Source organism: Manis javanica, chromosome 4 (assembly GCF_040802235.1).
Source record: "Manis javanica isolate MJ-LG chromosome 4, MJ_LKY, whole genome shotgun sequence".
In the NCBI taxonomy this organism is placed as follows: Eukaryota; Metazoa; Chordata; class Mammalia; order Pholidota; family Manidae; genus Manis; species Manis javanica.
In genome coordinates this window covers 28,740,327-28,759,587 of record NC_133159.1, presented here as the reverse complement: position 1 = coordinate 28,759,587, position 19,261 = coordinate 28,740,327, and the positions used below count along the sequence as shown (strand labels likewise).

The following is a 19,261-nucleotide window of genomic DNA, read 5'->3' as shown; positions in this document are numbered from 1 at the left end:
TGAAGCTCAGAGAGGTTAAGTAACATAAGCATGGTCACACAGCTGGTAAGTGACAAAGCTGGGGTTTGATTCTAGGTTTTATTCCAAAATATCCTTCACTCATTCGTACTAGCTCCGGTGTTTTGGTATCTACACCTGGGTTCGCGGCATCGACCAGCCTCCCATTTCCTCTGACCTGGGAAGATGCTCTGAAAACTTGACCCTGAGAGGGGGAGGGCGGGGCCAGGACCACAGGCCATTTTGAGCTTGTTCCTTGTCACTTTCCAGGTTCCTGATAGGAAACTGGGGTTTCGCGAGGCTCTTGGCCCTGTTCTGACCCCAAGATGCCTGGAGCTGCAGCGGGTGCTGGGCTGCGTGGAATCCCCCGGGTGCGGGGCGTGGAAAGGGAGCAGGCAAGGGCAGAGGGTCTGCGCCAGGGTCCAGAGTACTTGTGCCGCTTCCAGTCCTGCGCTCTAGGCGCAGCGCCCCAGCCGCGGGCAAGGACGTGCGGGAGGGGGGCTATGGACTCCTGGGCCTGGCGCTCCAGTCCGTTTTTTGCTGCGGATCCCAGCAAGGGGGGCCGGCTCTGGGGGTGGGACTGCAAAGGGGGGATTCCCTCCCTCGTGCGAGCAGAGGACTGGCCCCTCTCCCGGCTGGGAGCTCCGGCGGAGCGGAGGCGCGACGGAGAGCACGAGCACAGGGCGGAGAGTGGGGAGCGGACCGCCAGAGAGGGCATTGCGGAGAGCGAGGGCCAGACCGAGCCGCCCCAGAGGACCGATGCGCCGGGTGGGGCGCTGGCCCCGAGGGCGTGAGCCGCCCGCAGATTGAGCAATTTGGGAACGCGCGGGCGGAGCGCGGGCAAGCCGGGCGCCCGGGACAGTCCTGCGGCGGGCGGGTGAACCGACCGCGTCCTCGCCCCTCCCGGGCCTGCCCCCGCCGCAGCTGGCAGCGCGGAGGTGAGTGCCCCCTGAGCTGCCCCCTCCTCCTCCCTAGCGCCCCCTTCCCCGGGACCTGGGGCGCCGCGGGCCCTCCTGTCGGGGCTTGGCCGAGCTGAGTGCGGGGAGGAAGGAGACTTGTGACTGCAGTGGGATCAGCGAAGGCGAGAGAGGGCACCTCTTGGAGCCTTTCTCAAGTCCTGCAGCCCCCCGCCCCCACCAGCCTTCAAGTCAGCGGGCAGTCTTCTACCGGCCGCTGCCTCGGGCTGCCCACAACCCCGCAGCCCCCAGTGACCACCTCGCTCTGCATCTGATCCGATTGTTCCGAGGTTCCCAAGTCCACCAGCCCTATTTCTTCCCATTCCCCAGTCCAGAAGCTCTCGATCCCTGCTCTCATCGCCTCGGATTTCCGCGAGTCCCACAGCCCCGGGGTACCTCCACCCCAGTCCCACAACCCGGCCACGGGTCCGACGTGGCAGGCGGCATGCGCGGCCGCCCCCCGTGCGCTGCGAGGTGGCTGGCTCCCTGGCCCGAGGGGTCCCGCACGGAGGGAGCGATGGTATTGCTTGGTTAGGGCGCGGTGGCGGCTGTGTTCCCCCGGGGCTCCCAGGAGGACAACGATGAATCTGGGGGCAGGAGCTTGGAGGCAGGGGTTTTCTTGTGAAACCGGCCTTCCAGACTTGGAGCGTTCTCTTGGATTTTGGAGGGCAGTCAGAGGGACTTCAAGCCCGCCTCCCCCCGCCCTGCACCTGCTGGGTCTCTCCTGGTAATGGCGAGAGAAAAATTTGCGTGCTTGGGGGCGCTGATGGAGGGACGTGAAGGAGCCTTTCCCCGCTGCGCTTGGTACTGGGCGGCTGCCACCGCACCTGGATCAGCTCTGGACGACGCGCCAGTCGGCCCGCACTTCGCCACCCCACCAGGAACTTCTGCCCCTGCCCGCCAGGCCGCTCTCCGGCCAAAACTCTCCACCCTTAGCTGGTCCCGGGGAGAGCTAATGAGAAACCATCCGGATGGTTTTCATTTTTGGGTCTGGATCAGGCCCCGAGGAGACTACCAGTTTATCCCCATAGTGTTGAAGGCAAGAAGGTGAAAATCATTCCAGCATTTTGGGAACACCAAGTCTCAGCCCTCAGCTCCACCCTCAGCTGTGCACTCCTCCCCAGCGTGTGTCCAGCCCCTCCCAGGACCACCTAGCACAGTGGGACTTCTCTCCTAGGTCTCCCAGGCCAGCTCTGCCTCTGCCGCCAGCCCCGTCCCGGCCTCTGAGTCTATTTCCCCAGGCTGGGTCATGCCCCACACCCCTCAGCTCCCCGCCCCTTGCACACTTTCCAGACACCCAGTTCTGAGTAGCAGACCGGCTGGTCATTGACTAGGTTTCTAACCTCAAGACCCTTAACCTCTCAGGGCCAGTAAAATGGGAACAACTCCGCTTCCCTTCCAGAGTTTGGTGAGGAGTAAATGAGCGCCTACACGTGGCAGGTGGTGCAAGCACCTAGTGAATATGAATCTCCCACCCCCACCTTGGCAGAGACAAAATGCCCTTCTTTACCCCCACGGATGCCTGAGATCTTGATCCTTGCCAGAAGCTCCCATTGCTGGCTCTGCGTGTGCAGAGTAATGGGCCTCCAAAAAGTATCTGCCTGTGCCATGTAGCCCAAGGCAAAGGAAATCAAACAGAGGAACTAATAGAAATGTGGCAGGCTGCTTAGAAAGTCATTAGCTCCTATCCCACCTCTCAGCCCTTGTCTGGGGTGGTCTGTGTGTGTGCTCACTGCACGGGAAGCAGGAGCTGGGCAGGGACTCGCTGGAGGACCTGAATGCAGGCACCTGTGACTCTCTGGGGCTCGGAGTTCCTATTCTGAGAACTGTCCAACTTTTAAAACCAGATTTCACATATAATTCTGAATTTTAAACTTTTAAAAATAAAACTAGAAGATCTGGTAATACTGAGCCATTAACATTTCTGCCTGTCAACAGTCAATTGGAGTTGAATAGCATGTGCTCCCTTTAGACAGGACATTTGTCCCCCAGCTCACCCTCCTCCACATCCAGCTTCCCACCTATCTGTTGCCTGTAAGCCTTAGCTCCTTTTCAGGGTTGATTCTATATGAATATTTTTTTAAAGTGCTCGAATCTCTTCCCACCCAGTGATGGATGAGGGAAGCCAGCGTCACTTGCTTCAGTGAAATTCAGACCTGGATCTCCCTCCCTACTTCCCAGCTGAGGTCCTGGTTTGATAGTGGTTCAGGGGGGGGTGGATCAAAAGATCCCCACTGGCCAGGACTGGGTGAGCATGGCAAGAGCAGGCTGAAAGCTAAGGCCTGGGAGGCCGGAGGGAGGATTTAGAGGGCAAGCAGAGAGAGAGAGAGAGGAAGGGGGCTCATGTTTGCTGGGCACTAGTCCCAATATGCCAGGCACCATTCAGGGCAGGCACAGGGGGTGCACAGATGCGTAGGAGAACTTCCTGCCCCACAGCCCTTCTGGGTGTTGATCACACAGCAAGACCAAGGTCTCCCAGGCCTGGGATTCAGCGCCAAGTTGGTCTGATGTGGTCTCCTCCAGTGTTTGTCCAGTGTAAGGACTCATGTGCCCTGAGAATATATTTGCCAGGAAGCCTCAGACCTCAGGTCCAGAAATGCTGCAATTAAAGCTTAACCTAGCACTCTGAGCGATCACTTTGGCACCAAGGCAATCAACCAAAGAGATAAATGCAAATACGGAAATTGCATAACAGTGCTCAGTATGAAGATTAGCATCCAGATGATTAAAAAAAAACTGTTTATATTCCTTTTTAGATGACCATTGGCATGTAGACACAAAATGAAGTTTTGGTCATAGAAAGTACAACAACTATTACTGAGTCCTCATTATGTGCCAGGTACCATTCTAAGCAGTTTCATCGATTAACTCATTTCAGCTATAAAACACAACCCTCTTGCAGATGAGGAAACTGAGGCTCCAACCAGCTAAGCAACTAGCCCAAGATAACAGCTAGTATGTAGCATAACCAACATTTGAAGCCAGGGAGTCTGACTCTGAAGTTTATGCGCCAACCTCTTAGTCTAGACACTGCAGGCTAAAGACCCCAGTTGGATAAACCCAGCTGGACGTCCATAATCTGTAGGTGATGGAAGTGTGGAAGTGTGCAGTGGGGGCTAGGGAGGCTGGACAGCTTTAGCAGGTCACGCAGGGTGTACTGGAGGGGCGTGTAGGGGCTGGCATCTGGGGGTGGTTGGGGGCATGTCTGCTGGTTCTGGACTCAGCACCAGGTGGGACTCATCAGCCTCGTGTAAACACTTCCCACAGGCAGTTTAACCACTTGAGTGTGCCTGGCCTTCAAAGCCAGTGGGAGAGGCCAAGGAGGGAGGTACCGAACTCCCTTGTGGGATAATGATTTATCTCCCATGCAGGTGGGCTGTACTGGGTCCTCCCTGAGAGGCCAGCAGGGAAAGGACTGGGACAGGGGGTGGGAGGGGCTCTGCCACTCCAGCATGTCAGATTTCTCATTAGTAAGCCAAAACTCGGCCAACTCTCAGAGCAAGCCTGTGAAATAAGCCTCTTTATCCCCATTGTATAGATGAGGAAACTGAGGTTCAGAGAAGTTAAGTGACTTGCCTAAAGGCATCTAACCAGTGGATGGATGGAAGGATGATGCTTCCCTGGCATCTGCAAAGCTTCCTGAAGGCTCGCTGTTTCCTTCTGCCCCTGTGTGAGTGTGGGTGGGTGGGCAGCAAAGTGGGTGGGGCAATACTTGCCGGGGCTCTGTGTGAGAGTATGCGGGGAGTGTGTGGTCCTGAGCGTGGAGTGGGGTTCTCAGCCTCTGACTCCCAGGTTGGCCTCCCACTTCCCAGGCACGCTTCATCGGGGAGGGACCAGCTTCCCCTGCCCACTCTGGTCATCCCTGCCAGGGCCAGTGGATACAGAGACCTGGCTCTCCCTGGACTGGGGGATTATCCCCATTCTCTGTGTCTCTGGCGGGGGCGGGTGTCGCTGCCTCTTTTATCCCCTCACAAAGGCCAGGACCGCTGGGCCTGCTGTGTCAGAGTTTCTGTGGCTAGGGAAGCCTTACTTCCTTTTCTCCTGCCAAGCCCAGAGGGCCACGCAGAGTCTGCCAGCTTGTTGGGGGCCACTGCTGTAGCTCCAGGACAGATGAAAGGCCCAGGGGTGACTCAGCCCTGGGAAGAGAAAGCTGAGGGGGTCACTCGCCAAAGGGTAGGAGAGCTCCTCTTCAAGAGATAGGATACTACTGCAGCATGTGGGCTGTAGGATAGACCTAAAGAAGGACTTCCAGTTAGAGCTGGCCACTAATGGACAGGGGTGGGGCCAGCTGGTTCCCACTGATTCACAAGTTTGGTGCGAGGGTCCGTCATATTCCAGCTGTTTGAGTAGCCAGCTCCAGTCCCAGGTTAGGGGCTTCTGATAGGAAAAGGAGCAGATTTCTTCTACAGGGTGCCAGATGCATAACTTGTAATGTCCAACCCTTCTGAGTTTCCAGTTTCCTGGATAGGGGACCCCAAGGGAGGGCAGGAGGCATAGGTGGGGGGATCCCATGGCATCCCAAAATTAATTCATCTCTTTTTTCCCCCAACAGGTTGGTTTTTGGCAGTGTCCCTGCTGAAGTGACAGAGTTCTCCCATGTGAAACACTGAGGTGCCTTTGAGGAAAGTTGTCTGGACCTCCTTATGGGCAGATGGAGAAGTGGGCTCCCCACACCCTCTCTGTCCCCAGCTGAGATTATGGTGGATTTGGGATACAGCCCAGGCCTGGGCCTCCTGCTGCTGACCCAGCCCTGCAGGCATTAGCGAGGACCCTGCACTGTCCCCCTCCTCAGAGACCACCCCTCCTACCAGGGGCCTGGAGCCGGCCAGTGACTATGCGGCTTGGGCTGTGTGTGGTGGCCTTGGTTCTGAGCTGGATGCATCTCACCGAGGGCAGCCGGGGGATCAAGGGGAAGAGGCAGAGGCGGAGTGAGTAATGGAGCAGGGCTGGACCGCTGCTGGCCTTGGGAGTGGGAGGGGGCCGCCTGGGGGCGGGAGGGCCTGGTAATCTCATTCTGTGATGACCACTGCTGATTTCTACTTTGTCTGTTACAGCTATGTAGAGTACTCAGCAGATTACCCTGCTTGTGAATTGTGGGTTAGTGGATTAATGGGTGGAAATTACCTACTCTGTAGATTACTCATTTGTCTTTCTTCCCCCTTGTAGACTCTGCTTTCTAGATTAACCCCTCTCTTCTGAGGATCTGTTGTGGATTATGCCCTTTGACATAACACCGGCTTTGTGTGGTATCCATGGAGATGCTTCCCCTGCTCACTGCCCCCAGGGTGCTTGGTACCCTCCTCACTGACAGGACTTCAGGGCTCCTCTCTTTTAGTGGTGGCTGATGTGCAGCCCTCAGCCCCTTGGGGCCAGGACCTTGCACAGCAGTGGGCACAGCCTTCCCTGCCCAGATCATGGGGCAGGGACAGCAGAGCAGGGAGTGTCGTGCAACTACCCACTCCTGTGTTTTTTAGCCCTGCCCGGTGTGATTTGGGGAGCTGCACTGGGGGGTGAAGGTGGGGCAGTGGGCAGGAGTCTCGCCCTCCTTCCCTTCCAACCACAGCAGCTTCATTTTTCCTGCTTTCGCTAAGAATCCACATAAGTTGTCATTGGAAGGGTCCTCACAGCTTAAAAACAGATAGATTCTATCATTGTATGCAGATGAGGAAACCGAGACTAAGAAAGGGAAAGAGACAATAGGCCTAAGGACACAAAATCAGTATCAGAACCCAGGTCTCCTAATTCCTGTGAGCCCAGTCTTCTTGAAAACAGTTTGATAGAGTTCAAGACGAACGTGTGCGCACCGCGCCTGCCTTCCCTCAGAGAATCCTGCCCCAGGCAGTCCTGAGGGCAGGCCCTCTAGAGTCTCCTGGGTGTCTCCAGTGCCAGGGCTTGGTACCTGCCCCTTGTGCTGAGGGACTGGCCACTGTGCGTGAGGGCCTGTGCCTGCGAGTGGAGTGGGGTCCCATGCTACAGACCCCAAGGCCTGTCTCTCTCTCAACAGCCTCCATGAGAAGTCACGCCCACAGGCTGGAAAAGCCCGTGAAGCCCAGCCCAGCCACCTCTTGCTTCACTTTTGAGGCCTCCAGACCAAGTCCTGCCAGGAAAGGTTGAAAGGTGGAGGAGTTTTATTGGGTCTCCACAGGAGATGCCAAGGCCAGAACCCAGCCCAGGGAGAGAAGCTTAGAGAATTGGTGAAGCTGAAAATCCCTGGTTTAACAAACAATTAGAGACAGGTTTAATCAGCAGCAAGACCTTGATTTTCCCCCCTTCTCATCTGTTGTGGTCAGTATTTTGGACTCGACAGGCGGTTTAGTGGTTTATAATCAGTCTTTTCTATTTCCAAGACAGGAGAGAGAGCAAAAGAGAAGAGTCATTCATGCTCATACATTGTGCACCAGTGGTCATGCTTCCACTCACATGTGCAGAATGTGCACCCACCTAAACCAGGGTCAGAAGACCTGGGTTCAAGTTTGTTGCACAAAAAAAAAAAAAGGCCCTGGCTTGGGCATCAGAATGTGCCCAGTCCCTGCAATGGCCAACTGAATGCAGCAGTGTTGACATGTCCCCTTTTGATACACCCACATCCCACAGCCTTGGCAGCATGTCGCCCAGCTTAATTACCCGGGGATGTGAGTGACAGCATCCCTGATGGTGAGATAGGAGAATGCAGTGAAGTGGGGGAAGAGGCTCAGGGTACAGTGAGGGATCAAATGGACATGGGCTCAGAGAGGGAGGAGGGTCCATGTTCCTAGGCAATACTGGTTAAATAGAAGCTGTAAAGCTGCAAGTTTAACTCTAAAGGAACATAGTAAGACTTACACGAGATAATAGATACATATATTGTGAAACCTTTGTAAAATATCAAGCTCTGTACAGACTTGGGGATACATGTCACTGTTACATAAACAATGTGAGGACCATTTTGCCCTTGGGTTTTTCAGGAAGTGGGGGAGGGAAGAAAGAGGTTCCAGATACCTGTGTGCCCCCACTCTGGCCCCGCAACCGTGTGGGAAGGCAGCAGGGCAGCCTGGGGACAGAGGTGGGCTTGCTGTGTATCTGGGCCTTGGGCTGACACAGTGCATCATCTGTGACTGCGTTTCAGTGAGCCCCCAAAAACCACCTGACATAGCTCTGATCTGGAGCCACACACCAGTTTTGAGCCCAGAAATGGCTGATCTTGGGTCTGAGTGATAGTCTCCCTGCATGGAGAGGGAGAACTGAGCAAAGAGCTCTTCTGCTGTGAGCGATGAACTCTGCACAGGGCGGCCTCCTCCCCTCTCCCTCCCTGAGGAATCATCCCCTCCCCCAGCCTCTCCAGCACTCAGCCTCCTGCCTTTCACTGGCCTTCACTGCCCCATGCTTTCTCACCTGGATTGCCTCTCACTGAGTTCCCTCCCCTTACTGACCCTCTCTCCTGTCTGCTTCCGGGGCCCCTCACTCAGTCCTGCCCCCCAGGAAGCCCCTGTTGAGACACTGAGCCCCGGGGCCTCCAGGAGCCGGACCCCCGCCGTGCTCCTTCTCACTGCCCCGTTCTGCACCTGGAGCTGTTGTCCCCTCCTGTGCTGACCCTCCACTCAGTCCCCCTTCCCTTGCTGCAGGAAGGAATTCCTTCATTCCTTGGGCTATTCCACATACATCTGTTTGAAACCCACAGAGCCTGGCCTTGGTCACAGAGATGCATCTCAAGGAGCCCACAGGCAAGGGAGGAGCAACAGTTTCAGTCCAGCTAGTGACTGCAGCCACCGGCGGTGCTGGGAGAACCCAGAGGGAGTGGCTTCTGAGTTGCGGTTTTAAAGATGAGCAGGTCATCATCTCTAGGCATGGCGGGGAGGGGAGAGGGAAGAGCATTCCAGGCGGAGGGACCAGCATGGTCAAAGGTGTGGAGCGGGGAGGACGCAGAGACTGATTGTCCAGGAAATGGCTGCAGGTAGGAGGCTGGACAAATGGTGTAAGAGTGGAGTTCTGGGTAGCCCTAGGGTTTTCACTGGAGCAGCTATGCTCATATCTGTCTTATAAATCAGGGATCTTTCCTATTGAAAAGTAGGGTTGTGTTGCTGAAACACAACGCCCAGCACCCATCTGGACAGAGCAATGAAAGCCACTTGGGGCCAAAGGGTGGTCCTGGGGCAGGGTGGCGCAGAAGCAAGCAGAGGTCAGGTGGTGGAGCACTTGGCACTTGCCAGGCTGAGGAGTTTGCACTTGACCCTGGCTATGGGTAATGAGGAACTACTGAGAGATTTTGATTAGGGGAGAAGCTTTGTCTACTGCGTAAGGGGATGGAGGTGGGGTTTGAAAGGAAAGGAACAACACACAGCAGCAATTCACCGGAGAATTCTGCTTTATTAGGGAAAGGTGCTGGGTTATATAGGAAGGCACATGAGCTGATTGAGGTGTCACTTCTACAGGGCTGGTGACTATTGGCTAGGTGCTGGGATTAGGGGGGTCAAGGGGTGAGTTTGCCATCTTATGGGTGGGGGCCCTTCAGGGGTTGGTGGCCTGAGGTGGAAGACTGACAGGCCAGTTAAAAGGCTATCTGAGCCCAGGTGAGAAAAAAGAAGGTCTAAACCAAGCTCAAGCTTGAGTTAAGAAATAATGGGTCTTCCCAGCGGGGCATGCCCGGGCATCCCTGCCCACCAGGAAGAGACACATTGTGTCTGGGTGTGGGGCCTGAGAAGGTCCCTTGCCTACCCTCTTTCTCATCTTCCTCACTGGGACCCATTCCCTGTCACCCTCACCCCCATCAGCTTAACTCGGGTCTCTCAGGGAATCAAGGTCCTCCAAGGCTAGATGCCACCTTAAAACCAAGGTCATCTCTCCTCTGGGTCAGGACAAGTTCCTGTCCACCCTCCACTGGTTCCCATCCAGCCCTCTCCCAGCCACGCTTCCTACCCAATCCCACTCCTCACACTTTACTGAACACTCAGTGAGCTCCATCCCAATATGCTACTCCCTGAACCTCTATCTCACTCACCACATCCTTAGCTCTACCCCTCCATAGAGCCTCATCCCTTACTGGGCTCCCATTTAGAAGTAAGACACTCTCCAAAGCTGTCTAGTAGGGTAAAAAGACATATTAGTAGAGAATAACATCACAAGGTGATTCAAGTACTGGGGGCATGGGGACACAGAGAAATAATGAATCCAGACTCTGCAAGAAGGCAAGATCAGGGAAGACTTCCTGGAGGAGGTGACTTTAATTCTGAGGCTTGAAGAGTTAGGCTCAGGAGGAGGCAGACAGTGTTCCCCAGGCAGAAGGACCAACTTGAGCAAAGACACAGAGCTATGAAATAGTGTGAAGTGTTCAGAGAAACAAAAATAGCTCCATATTGCTAGAGGTAGTGTTGAGAGATGAGGTGGATGGGATGAGCTCATGGAAGCTTTTTAGGCCAGGTAGAGGAGTTATGTTTAATTCTGCTGGCAGAGGGGAGCTATTGATAGATTTTAGGCAGGGGTGTTTTGATTTTAGGATCATCAACTTGTAAGGGCTTTGCACAAGAATGAAGGAGGCAGAGAAGCAGCAGGAGAATGGAGGAGGGCACAGACTGGCCTTCCTGGCTCCAGGGGTCTCACTGAGTGCTTGGGGGCAGAGGCAGTGGGGGGCTGGGGACGTGCCTGGGAAGGGCAGGGCTGAGTGAAGGGGGTTTAGGAAGGAGGCCCCATCCCTTCCATGAGTGCCCTCACTGCGTCCACAGCCTCCTCAGCTAGGCTGCAATCCTCCAAGGCTGCCTCTCCTTCACGCCTCCCTCCCATCACAGGCGCAGGAGCCAGAGGAAGCCTTTCAACCTGTGAATCTGATCATGGCCTTCCGTGGTCCCTTTCCTTGCCAATAAAATAAAGTCTGATTTCCCACTCTGTGGGTGCATTAGGGTGTTTGGTGCCTCAGAGCCTTTGCACAGGCTGTTCCTCCTGTGTGGCACCCCTTCTTCACCAAGCCAGCCGGGTAAGGGATTGCCCTTTGTTACTCACCTGTTCACCACAATGCGTAGCCAGCCCTGCCTTCCACATCCTTGGGTGGATCTTTGTTTATACCTCCAACCCTCAGCTCCTAGCAGCTCGGGCATGCGTTAGGTGTGCAGCAAACGTCTATGGAAGAACAAGCCTTGGTCTTCCCCTTTGAACCATTATGCACCCCCAACAGCCATCTTCTTTGGACCTCCTCTCTGCCAGCCCCTCCCTCTGGCTCTCTCCCCACCTCACTGCCCGTCCATTAGCCTCACTGAGTGCTCACCTAAGAGACACCCTTGGGTTCCTATCCCCCTTGGTAAGTATCCCTTATCTTCATTGAGCTGACCCCTACCCATCACTGAACTCCGCTTCTCCTTGATGAGCTCCGATTCCCCCTCCTGAGCCCCCAGACATCAGGGAACTCAGCTCCATCAGTCCTGACCCTATCCTGTAGCCTCAAGGCCAAGTCCACCACCTGAGCTCCCGTATCCCTGGGTCTTCGCTCCATCAGTTTCCCTGCCACTGAGTCTGAGCACAGCACCTGCTCCCAGCTGGTCTCTCCTCTCTGTATCCTATGTTCTCTGATTCTCTGTGTCCCTCCCTCACGTAAGCCCCACTTCCATCCATTCCACTCACTCTGCAGCCTGCTGTGGTTCAGTTCTCATCGCACCACCCTGCCAAATCGCTCTTCTGAGATCACCCAGTCACGGCCCAACACAGATCTGCCTCGGAGCTGGGGGGCCCCTCCTGGGCCGGCCCCACAAAGCTCTCCCTTTTCAACTCTCCCTCAGCCTCCTCCCACCTATCCAGGGACCCCTTCGCAGCCTCTCTCTGAGCCCCTGTTCCCCTGCTTGCCTGCTGAATGTGAGTGTTGCCCCAGGCCTCAGCCCTCGGCCTTCTCCTCCGGCTGTACAGCTTCTGCCTTGGCGTCCCTTCCACTCCCGGGGGTTCAGCCACCAATGACAGCTTTGTGGACAGATCTCTGGTTCTCTCCCCGTCTCTCCAGCTAATTCCTTATATGAGATGCCTCTCCTCCCTCACCTCCTTTTACTCCTCTACCACTGCCCTCTGTTCTGCGCCCGCACCATGGCCCCAACAACCTGCTTGTGGCCGATGCCTTACATGACACCTCCACAGCGCCTGGCATGTTGACGCTCCCTCCTCTGTTGAGTGTACCCTTCTCTTGGCTTCTATGACGCGACGGGCTGTTGGGCGTCCCCTACCCTTCTGGTTGCTCCTTCTCAGGCTCTTAGCTGGCCCTTCTTTTTCTGTCCCTTCTCTTAAATGTCCAATTCCTCTTCCTATTCTCTGTACCCACTCTCCCTGCCATCTCATGGACCTCCATGGATTTGATGACTGTTTTCATGTTAAAGACTCCACGTCTCCATCTCCAGCCAAAGTGCTTCTCAGTTCCAGACCCACAGGTTCAACTACCTAGTAGACACCCTCCCCTGGGTGTCCCACAGGAACCACAACCTCAACACATCTAAAACTTAACGACTCAGCACTCCCCCACGCAAACCTGCTCCACCTCCTGTGGCCCCTCCCTCAGCGCAGGACCAACAGCTACCCTGTCACACAAGCCCAACTCCTGGAATAAGTCAACATCCACCATGTTCTTCGGGCCTCCTTCCTGCCAGCCCCTCCCTCGGGCTCTTTCCCCACCTCACTGCCCGTCCATTAGTCAGCGTCGACTTATTCCCTCACCCCCTTGTCCAGTGCACCACGTAGTCTTGATTTCACTGCCCGAATGTCTGACTGCATCTACTCCTTCTCATCCTCTTGCCTCAGCCCTTCCTCTGTGAGCCTGGAGTCTTCCTGCCTCCAGGTCTGCGCTGCCTGCAGCCCATTCTCCACACTACAGAGTGATCCTTCCAAAATGGAATCCTGATCATATCTCCTATTTTACAGCCTCCAGTGATTCCTCTGTTCCTTTAGGACAATGTCCAAACCCCCCCTTTATATGAGTTTGAGACCCTCCCTCTTCTGGCCCTACTTCCCTCTCTGGCTTCATGGCTAACTGCTTGCTCCATGCTCCGGCCATGCTGAACTAATTTCAGATCCCCCACGTGTGCCACACTTCCTCCTGCCATGTCATTGATAACGCTGAAGAAAATTGCACAGAAATTTGTTCTTGCTTGACTGGGAGGCGGGCAACAGGATTCTGAGAAGGCCTTTTGCAAATCTGTGCTTAAAAAGGTGACAAGGAAGGAATGAGTTTGACAGCATAACCATTGAGGCCTACAGATGGGACACGTGGGTGACTTCTGTTATTGACATCGGGGCAAAAAAACCTAGAAGGAGCATTCCTTTACAACAATAAATTCAGCTAAACCCTGAGTAGCAGAGGATTTAATATCTTTGAGGTAGACGTGGTCCCTAAAATCTACCATAATTTATTAATTTCTAATACTCTGAATAAAAGCCCAAAGTGGAAAAATAATCCCAAGGGCTCCCCTCCTAACTCCAGTACAACATTTGGAGTATTTTTTTGTTCTTATAATAACTAAACCAACAAGAATGATATCAATTAATCAATTAAACAGTAACATTAACTCTACACAGGGAAGTTCTACATTTAAAAAATTCAGGCTAGCCGTATGTTCAGCTTCCATGTCACCCTGTACTGTCCTGCCCTTAGCCTTCATAAATGTTGTTCCCTCTGTCTGGAACATACACTGACTGTGAAGCCTCATTCAAGTGACTTAAATTATACATTTCCTCATCTGTAAAAGTGAAGATAAAAAAAAAATAAGAATAGTACCTGCTTCCTAGGTTGTAAGGATTAAATGTGTTCATACTTGTAAAGCACTGCGAACAGTCCCTGCCCCCCAATAAGTGGCCACCCCTGAGTGATCAGCTGCCACGATTAGGATCATGATGTCATCATTATCATTGCTTTGTTTGTCATTCTCCCCTGCCTTCCTCCACTCGTCTTCCTAACTCTTACTCATTGTCCTGTTCCCGAAACAGGGCTCCTGCACAGCAGCCCTCCAGAGTGGGCATCTTCATCTCCTTTTTCAGTGGTGGAAGGGAGGCACACCAGATCCAGAGTTTTGCCCAGGATCTCAGGCTGGGGATTTGGCCCGGGTCCGGCCCACTCGAAGCCTGAGCTCTGGGTCCGCTATGCGGCACAATCTGCCGTAGTCCTTGTGATTCCACTGGCTCTCTGCCTCCAGCTCTACCTACCTCTTCTTGCTGCCTGGTTCCTCCTAAGTGGCTCGTAACTACTCTCCTTCCTTCTCAGCTGCTTCTCTTCCCATGGGCCTTCTAGCGCCTGCCCACTATTCCCCCTACCTCTAGGCCAGAGCCCTGGGACTCACTGCACACTCCCCCCCATCCTGCGGGTCACCACAGTCAGCTGATTGTATCCCCTCAGTATCTCCCAAATCTTTCCTCTCTGTGTCTACTGAGCAGAATTTGTTTTAAGACTTTCTCCTCTTCCTCACCTGGATGGTCTGGTCAGCTTCCTTCCGATGGTCCTTCCATCTCCGGCCTCTGCCCAGGCTGCCAGAGGGACCTTCCCAACACGAATCAGAGCATGTCTCACTCCTGCTTAAAACTTGTCAGTGGCTCCTTATTGTCTCATGAGCTTTGAAAAAGGTCCCAAGAAAAACTCTGTAAAACAAGGGTTCTGGGGCCAAAATGTTTGGGAAGTGTGTGTCCCTTCTTAGAGAGTCCAGTCTGCACAGGAACCAAGTAAAGGGCGTGGGGACCCCTACAGTGAAGAATCCTGTTTAGACTTGCTGAACCCGGTGGTTCTCAGTCTTACCTGATGCAGAGCCCTTTTCTCCATAGCCTCCTATGAACATTTAGGACAATCAAGTTCCAAGGAATATTCTGGGAAATATTGCCTGGCAGGATCAAGTTCAAGTTCCTTAGTTTGATATAAAAGGTCCTTCAAGATAGGACACCTTATCCACAACTGCCCTCCTCACCCCACCTGCACCCCAAATTATCTGCAATTCCCCTTAGGTAGTTTTACACCTCTGTGGTCCTGCTCCTACAGGGCGCTTGTCTCTCTGTCAATGGACCAATCCCTACTGATCCTTCAAGAGCTGGCCCGAAGGCACCACCTGGTGACTCCTTCCCTTTCTTCTTTTTGGGTCCACTATTTCTTGGCTATGTGGACGTCAATGTTTGCGTTTGCGAGTCTGTCTGTGCCACGGAAAGATCAGTTCAGAGTGGCCATTCATCTTTGCTTCCACGTCCCCTTTGCCTGCAGATGGTACTTGGGAGGAGCTCGGTGAGTGTTGGTTGAACAAGTAGATATGGGAAGGGGATCAAAGGTCTGAGACTCTGTGCAGGGGCTGGAGATCATGCTTCAAAGGACGGGTCTAAGGCACGTTTTTCACCTTCAGCACTATTGATATTTTGAGCCAGGCAATCTGTTGTGGGGGCTGCCCCATGCATTGTCAGATGCTTCTCAGCACCCCTGGCCTCCCTCCCTCCCTTACATGCCAGTAGGGACCCCCTTGACCACTGTGACATATGTCTCTAGATACTACCAACTGTCCCCTGAGGAGGAAAGTCATCTCTGGCTGAGATCGCTGTGCTAGACGTAGATGACTCCAGTTGTCTTCCTGTTGCTGGGCAGGCAATCTTGTCCTCAGATAGTTTAGCCCATTATCCCTCTTGTCCTGAAAACCTTCTCATGGATTAAAAAAAAACCTCCTTCCATACCTAAAGCTGAGTTTTTCTTCCTCTGGGGAGGGGAGGAGAGGGGAGGGGAAAGTTCCAGGAAGGGTGGAGCTTCAGTAGCTTCTCTGGGGATGGTACGGCAAGCCTGGAGGGTGAGCTTGTGTTGTGCCCAGAGCCAGAGAGGCTGTTAGGATGGATGGAAGCTCTTGCTCCAGGCACCTGTGCTGGTGCCCTTGAGAGAGGATACTGGGGAGGTTTATTAAACAGCCTTGCAAAGAGCTGCTGGCTTGGCCTGTACGTTCTGAGAAGCACATTCATTCTGTAGGTGGAAATTCCAATCTCCTCACTTCCCGTCTTTGTGGGAGCCTGGGAAAGATAAAGGTTCTTCTATGGCCACCTTCTCACCCTTGTTGCACCCTTGCAGTCAGTGTTGAGGGGAGCCAGGCCTGTTCCAAAGGCTGTGAGCTCTGCTCTGAGGTCAACGGCTGCCTCAAGTGCTCACCCAAGCTGTTCATCCTGCTGGAGAGGAACGACATCCGCCAGGTGGGCGTTTGCTTGCCTTCCTGCCCGCCTGGATACTTCGATGCCCGCAACCCCGACATGAACAAGTGCATCAGTGAGTGTGGGCAGGGCTGCAGAAGGGCCCCAGAGGCTCTGGGCCCTGGGAGAGGGCGCTTTGAACTGTTGGTGGCTGATCTGAGGAATAGAGGGAACACTGAGGAGGGGAAATGAGGGTCCCGATCCAAGTATCTGGTCGCTGGCAGACATCACCTCAGATAGCCCACGCGGGTTTCCAGCTCAGTGTGCCCAATTCAGAACCACATCTCCTCCCTCCAAACCTGCACCAACCTGTATGTCCATAGGTCACTCTCAGTGCCCCAGGCCATCACCCCAGCTACAGACCTGAGAGGCAACCTCTCATTTATACCATCCGCTATCCGTCTAATAACGGAACTGTGCCTGCTCCATTTTCTGTCTATCCTCACAGCCGTGGGGTCTTACCCAGGCTCCACTCGCCTCTACCTGGGCTAGTGCAATTGCCCTTTTATCTGTCCTCTAGCCTGCATCTGGTTCCCTTTGCCCCTCACTCCACACTGCAGCCAGAAAGATGTACAACCTATCCATCATACTTCTTCTTAAAACCCAGCCCCAGCTCCACTGACCACAAAGAACTTCAAGCCTGGAGAGCTTGCTCTTTCCCATACTCTCCCTGGTCTTCTCACTGGGCTTTGCTCTTCCACACTAGCTACAATTTCCCGTGCTCCAAGGCATGTGTTATCACACTTCCATCCTGTCTCAGGTTGACATGCTGGGGAACATGCAGTGACCACACCCCTTTGAACGGTGCCAGTGTCCCCTCCCATGTGCTCAGTACCTTGCAGTTTAGATGCATTTCCAGTGCTCTTATTAGTTAAGTCTCAAAACCACTTTTGAAGGGAGATGAGACCTAAGTGATGGGGCCCTTTTCATAGCTGCTAACAGCAAGGCCTGACCAAGCCAACTTGGGTACCGATCCCAACTTTGCAACTTATTCATTATATGACTTTGAGCATGCTGCAACTTCTCAAAACCTCATCTTTAAAAGGGGAGTACTAGTTTTTACCCCATAGGGTTGTTGTGAAAGGCATGTGTAAAGCCCTTAAAATGCCTGGCACTCGGGTAGCTGCTAGTGTTCTTATTTTACCTGCAACCAGACCCAGGAATAGGAGGGTGAGGTTGGGGTGCTTGTGAGGATGGAGGTAGGACCCTGGGGCTCCCTCTTGTTCCCCAGGGTACCTGGGGTAGGGAGTTCCTGGCTGGAGTTTCCCAGCTCCTGGGAACTGGCAGCCCAAGCTGCAGGTGCCAGAGACTGGGAGGAAGTTAGCCCTGCCCACCACCTGGGAATGGAGAGATTGTGAAACACCCTGCTTGCTTCCAGCAGGCCCTGCAACCCACCTCCCCGCACCTCCCCTGAGGAGGGAAAGCTGGCAGGAGGGGAGCAGGGAGGGGTCTGGAAGTCCAACCAAGGTGGCTCCTGGAACTTGGCCTCGAAGAGGGAGAGGAATTTGCCCTGAGATTTCTCCTCCCTCCTCCAAGCAGATCTTTTCTGCCCCAGGCAGGAGGAGAACCAGGGTTTGGGGTATTGTGGGTGCCCAGCAATGGAGGAAGAGGACACCATACGGCTATGATCAGGGGTCATTGTATCTCTCAGTTCAGCTCTGAGTAGGTGGCCCTCTGGGGTGCCACGAAATGCTGAGACCCTCCTCTGTCATCCCCATTAATCCCAGAAGGTACTGCCCACCTCCTCTGAAACCGAGTCTCTTGGGCCTCATCTTGGGTCCCAGGGCCAGGAATTAGACTTGGGCTGGGGTCAGCTGACTACACAAGCCCCAAGCAACCCTGAAGAGTGGCCACTGGGGCCTCCTCCCCTGGACCCTGTCCTTCCCTCCTCCCGGGACCCCTCTGTAGCAACCTCAGTACCAGGCCAGGTCCTGCCTCCGTGTGGGTGGGCGTGGAGGGCTGGGCACTGGGGATGGGAGGAGGGGAAGTGCCCATTCCAGGCTGGAGAGCCCCATCTGGTCCTCCCCTCAGAATGCAAGATTGAGCACTGCGAGGCCTGCTTCAGCCACAACTTCTGCACCAAGTGTAAGGAGAGCTTGTACCTGCACAAGGGCCGCTGCCACCCGGCCTGTCCCGAGGGCTCTACAGCTGCCAGCGGCACCAGAGAGTGCAGCAGTCCTGGTAGGAGCAAGCAGGGAGCCTGTGGAGGGGGGTCCAGGGCTAGGGAGGGGGCAGGGAAAGCATGGGCTGGGCCACCTCTCAGAGAAAGCACACCTCTCAGAGAAAGCACACCCCAAAGGTGCCTCTGGCCTGAGGCCCAGGCAGTAAGCAGGTGGGAGAGGCTACCCTAGGGTATTCGAGGCCGGGAGAGGAGATGTGACCCCTCCTCCTCTCCCTTCTCTTCCCCTTCCCTCCCTTCCTGCCAGTGCAATGTGAAATGAGTGAGTGGTCCCTTTGGGGGCCATGCTCCAAGAAGAAGAAGCTCTGTGGTTTCCGGAGGGGCTCTGAGGAGAGGACACGGAGGGTGCTGCATGCTCCCGGGGGAGACCATGCCATCTGCTCTGACGTCAAGGAGACCCGGAGGTGCACAGTGCGGAGGACGCCCTGTCCTGAGGGTGAGCTGCAGCCGCATTTCCCCGGGGTTGGGGTCTGGCACAGTCATGAAGGTCTGACCACTTCTGCTTCCTGCCTGCTGCTCAGCAGAGGGCCTCAGGCCAGGGCCAGATGTGGAGCCCCCAGCTCGAGACCACATGCTGTGTGAACCAGAACCAGGTGCCAGCAGACAGCAGCCCCCAGAACTCTGTATGGTGGGAGCGGGGCACTTCTGCGTTATACCCCTCCTGTGTCCCCATTTCTTCTGAGCCAGCAGATGTTGGCATTGGAAGAGGCCTCAGAGGTCAGATACGGGCATGGAAGGGGTGCTGAGAACCGGAGAGGTATATTGATTTGACCAGGGTCACACAGCCTACATTGGCAATGATGGCAGCTGGCCACAGAGGCAGAAGTGTAGGTAGAGGAGTGGGGGACATTCTGCCTGTCCTGGCCCATTGGGGTCTAAGGTCTGAGGAAGACATGAGGGAAAGGAGGTTGTCTGGTTCATCAAGGGTTGAAGGGGGCCTTCTCTCACATGTTGCAGGGTTCTCTGATGTAGCTGCCCATCAGAGGAGGCCTTGAGTGGA

General features: G+C 54.6%; 1 protein-coding gene across 4 annotated transcripts in view; it reads left to right on the top strand.

The window, feature by feature from the left end:
- The first annotated feature begins 603 nt into the window (after window positions 1-603).
- RSPO1 (R-spondin 1) overlaps window positions 604-19,261 on the top strand; it is a 29,088-nt gene continuing 10,430 nt past the window's right edge. The window contains exons 1-6 of one of the 4 annotated variants that reach the window (XM_037021354.2): window positions 610-935; window positions 4,492-4,623; window positions 5,506-5,881; window positions 15,868-16,158; window positions 18,114-18,263; window positions 18,509-18,697. In XM_037021354.2, coding sequence (XP_036877249.1) covers window positions 5,788-5,881; window positions 15,868-16,158; window positions 18,114-18,263; window positions 18,509-18,697 — 724 coding nt within the window. In that variant the 5' untranslated portion in view covers window positions 610-935; window positions 4,492-4,623; window positions 5,506-5,787. Of the gene's footprint in view, window positions 936-4,491; window positions 4,624-5,505; window positions 5,882-15,867; window positions 16,159-18,113; window positions 18,264-18,508; window positions 18,698-19,261 lie in introns of all 4 variants that reach the window. The other 3 variants (XM_073233640.1, XM_017658523.3, XM_073233641.1) reach the window with 3 other exon arrangements.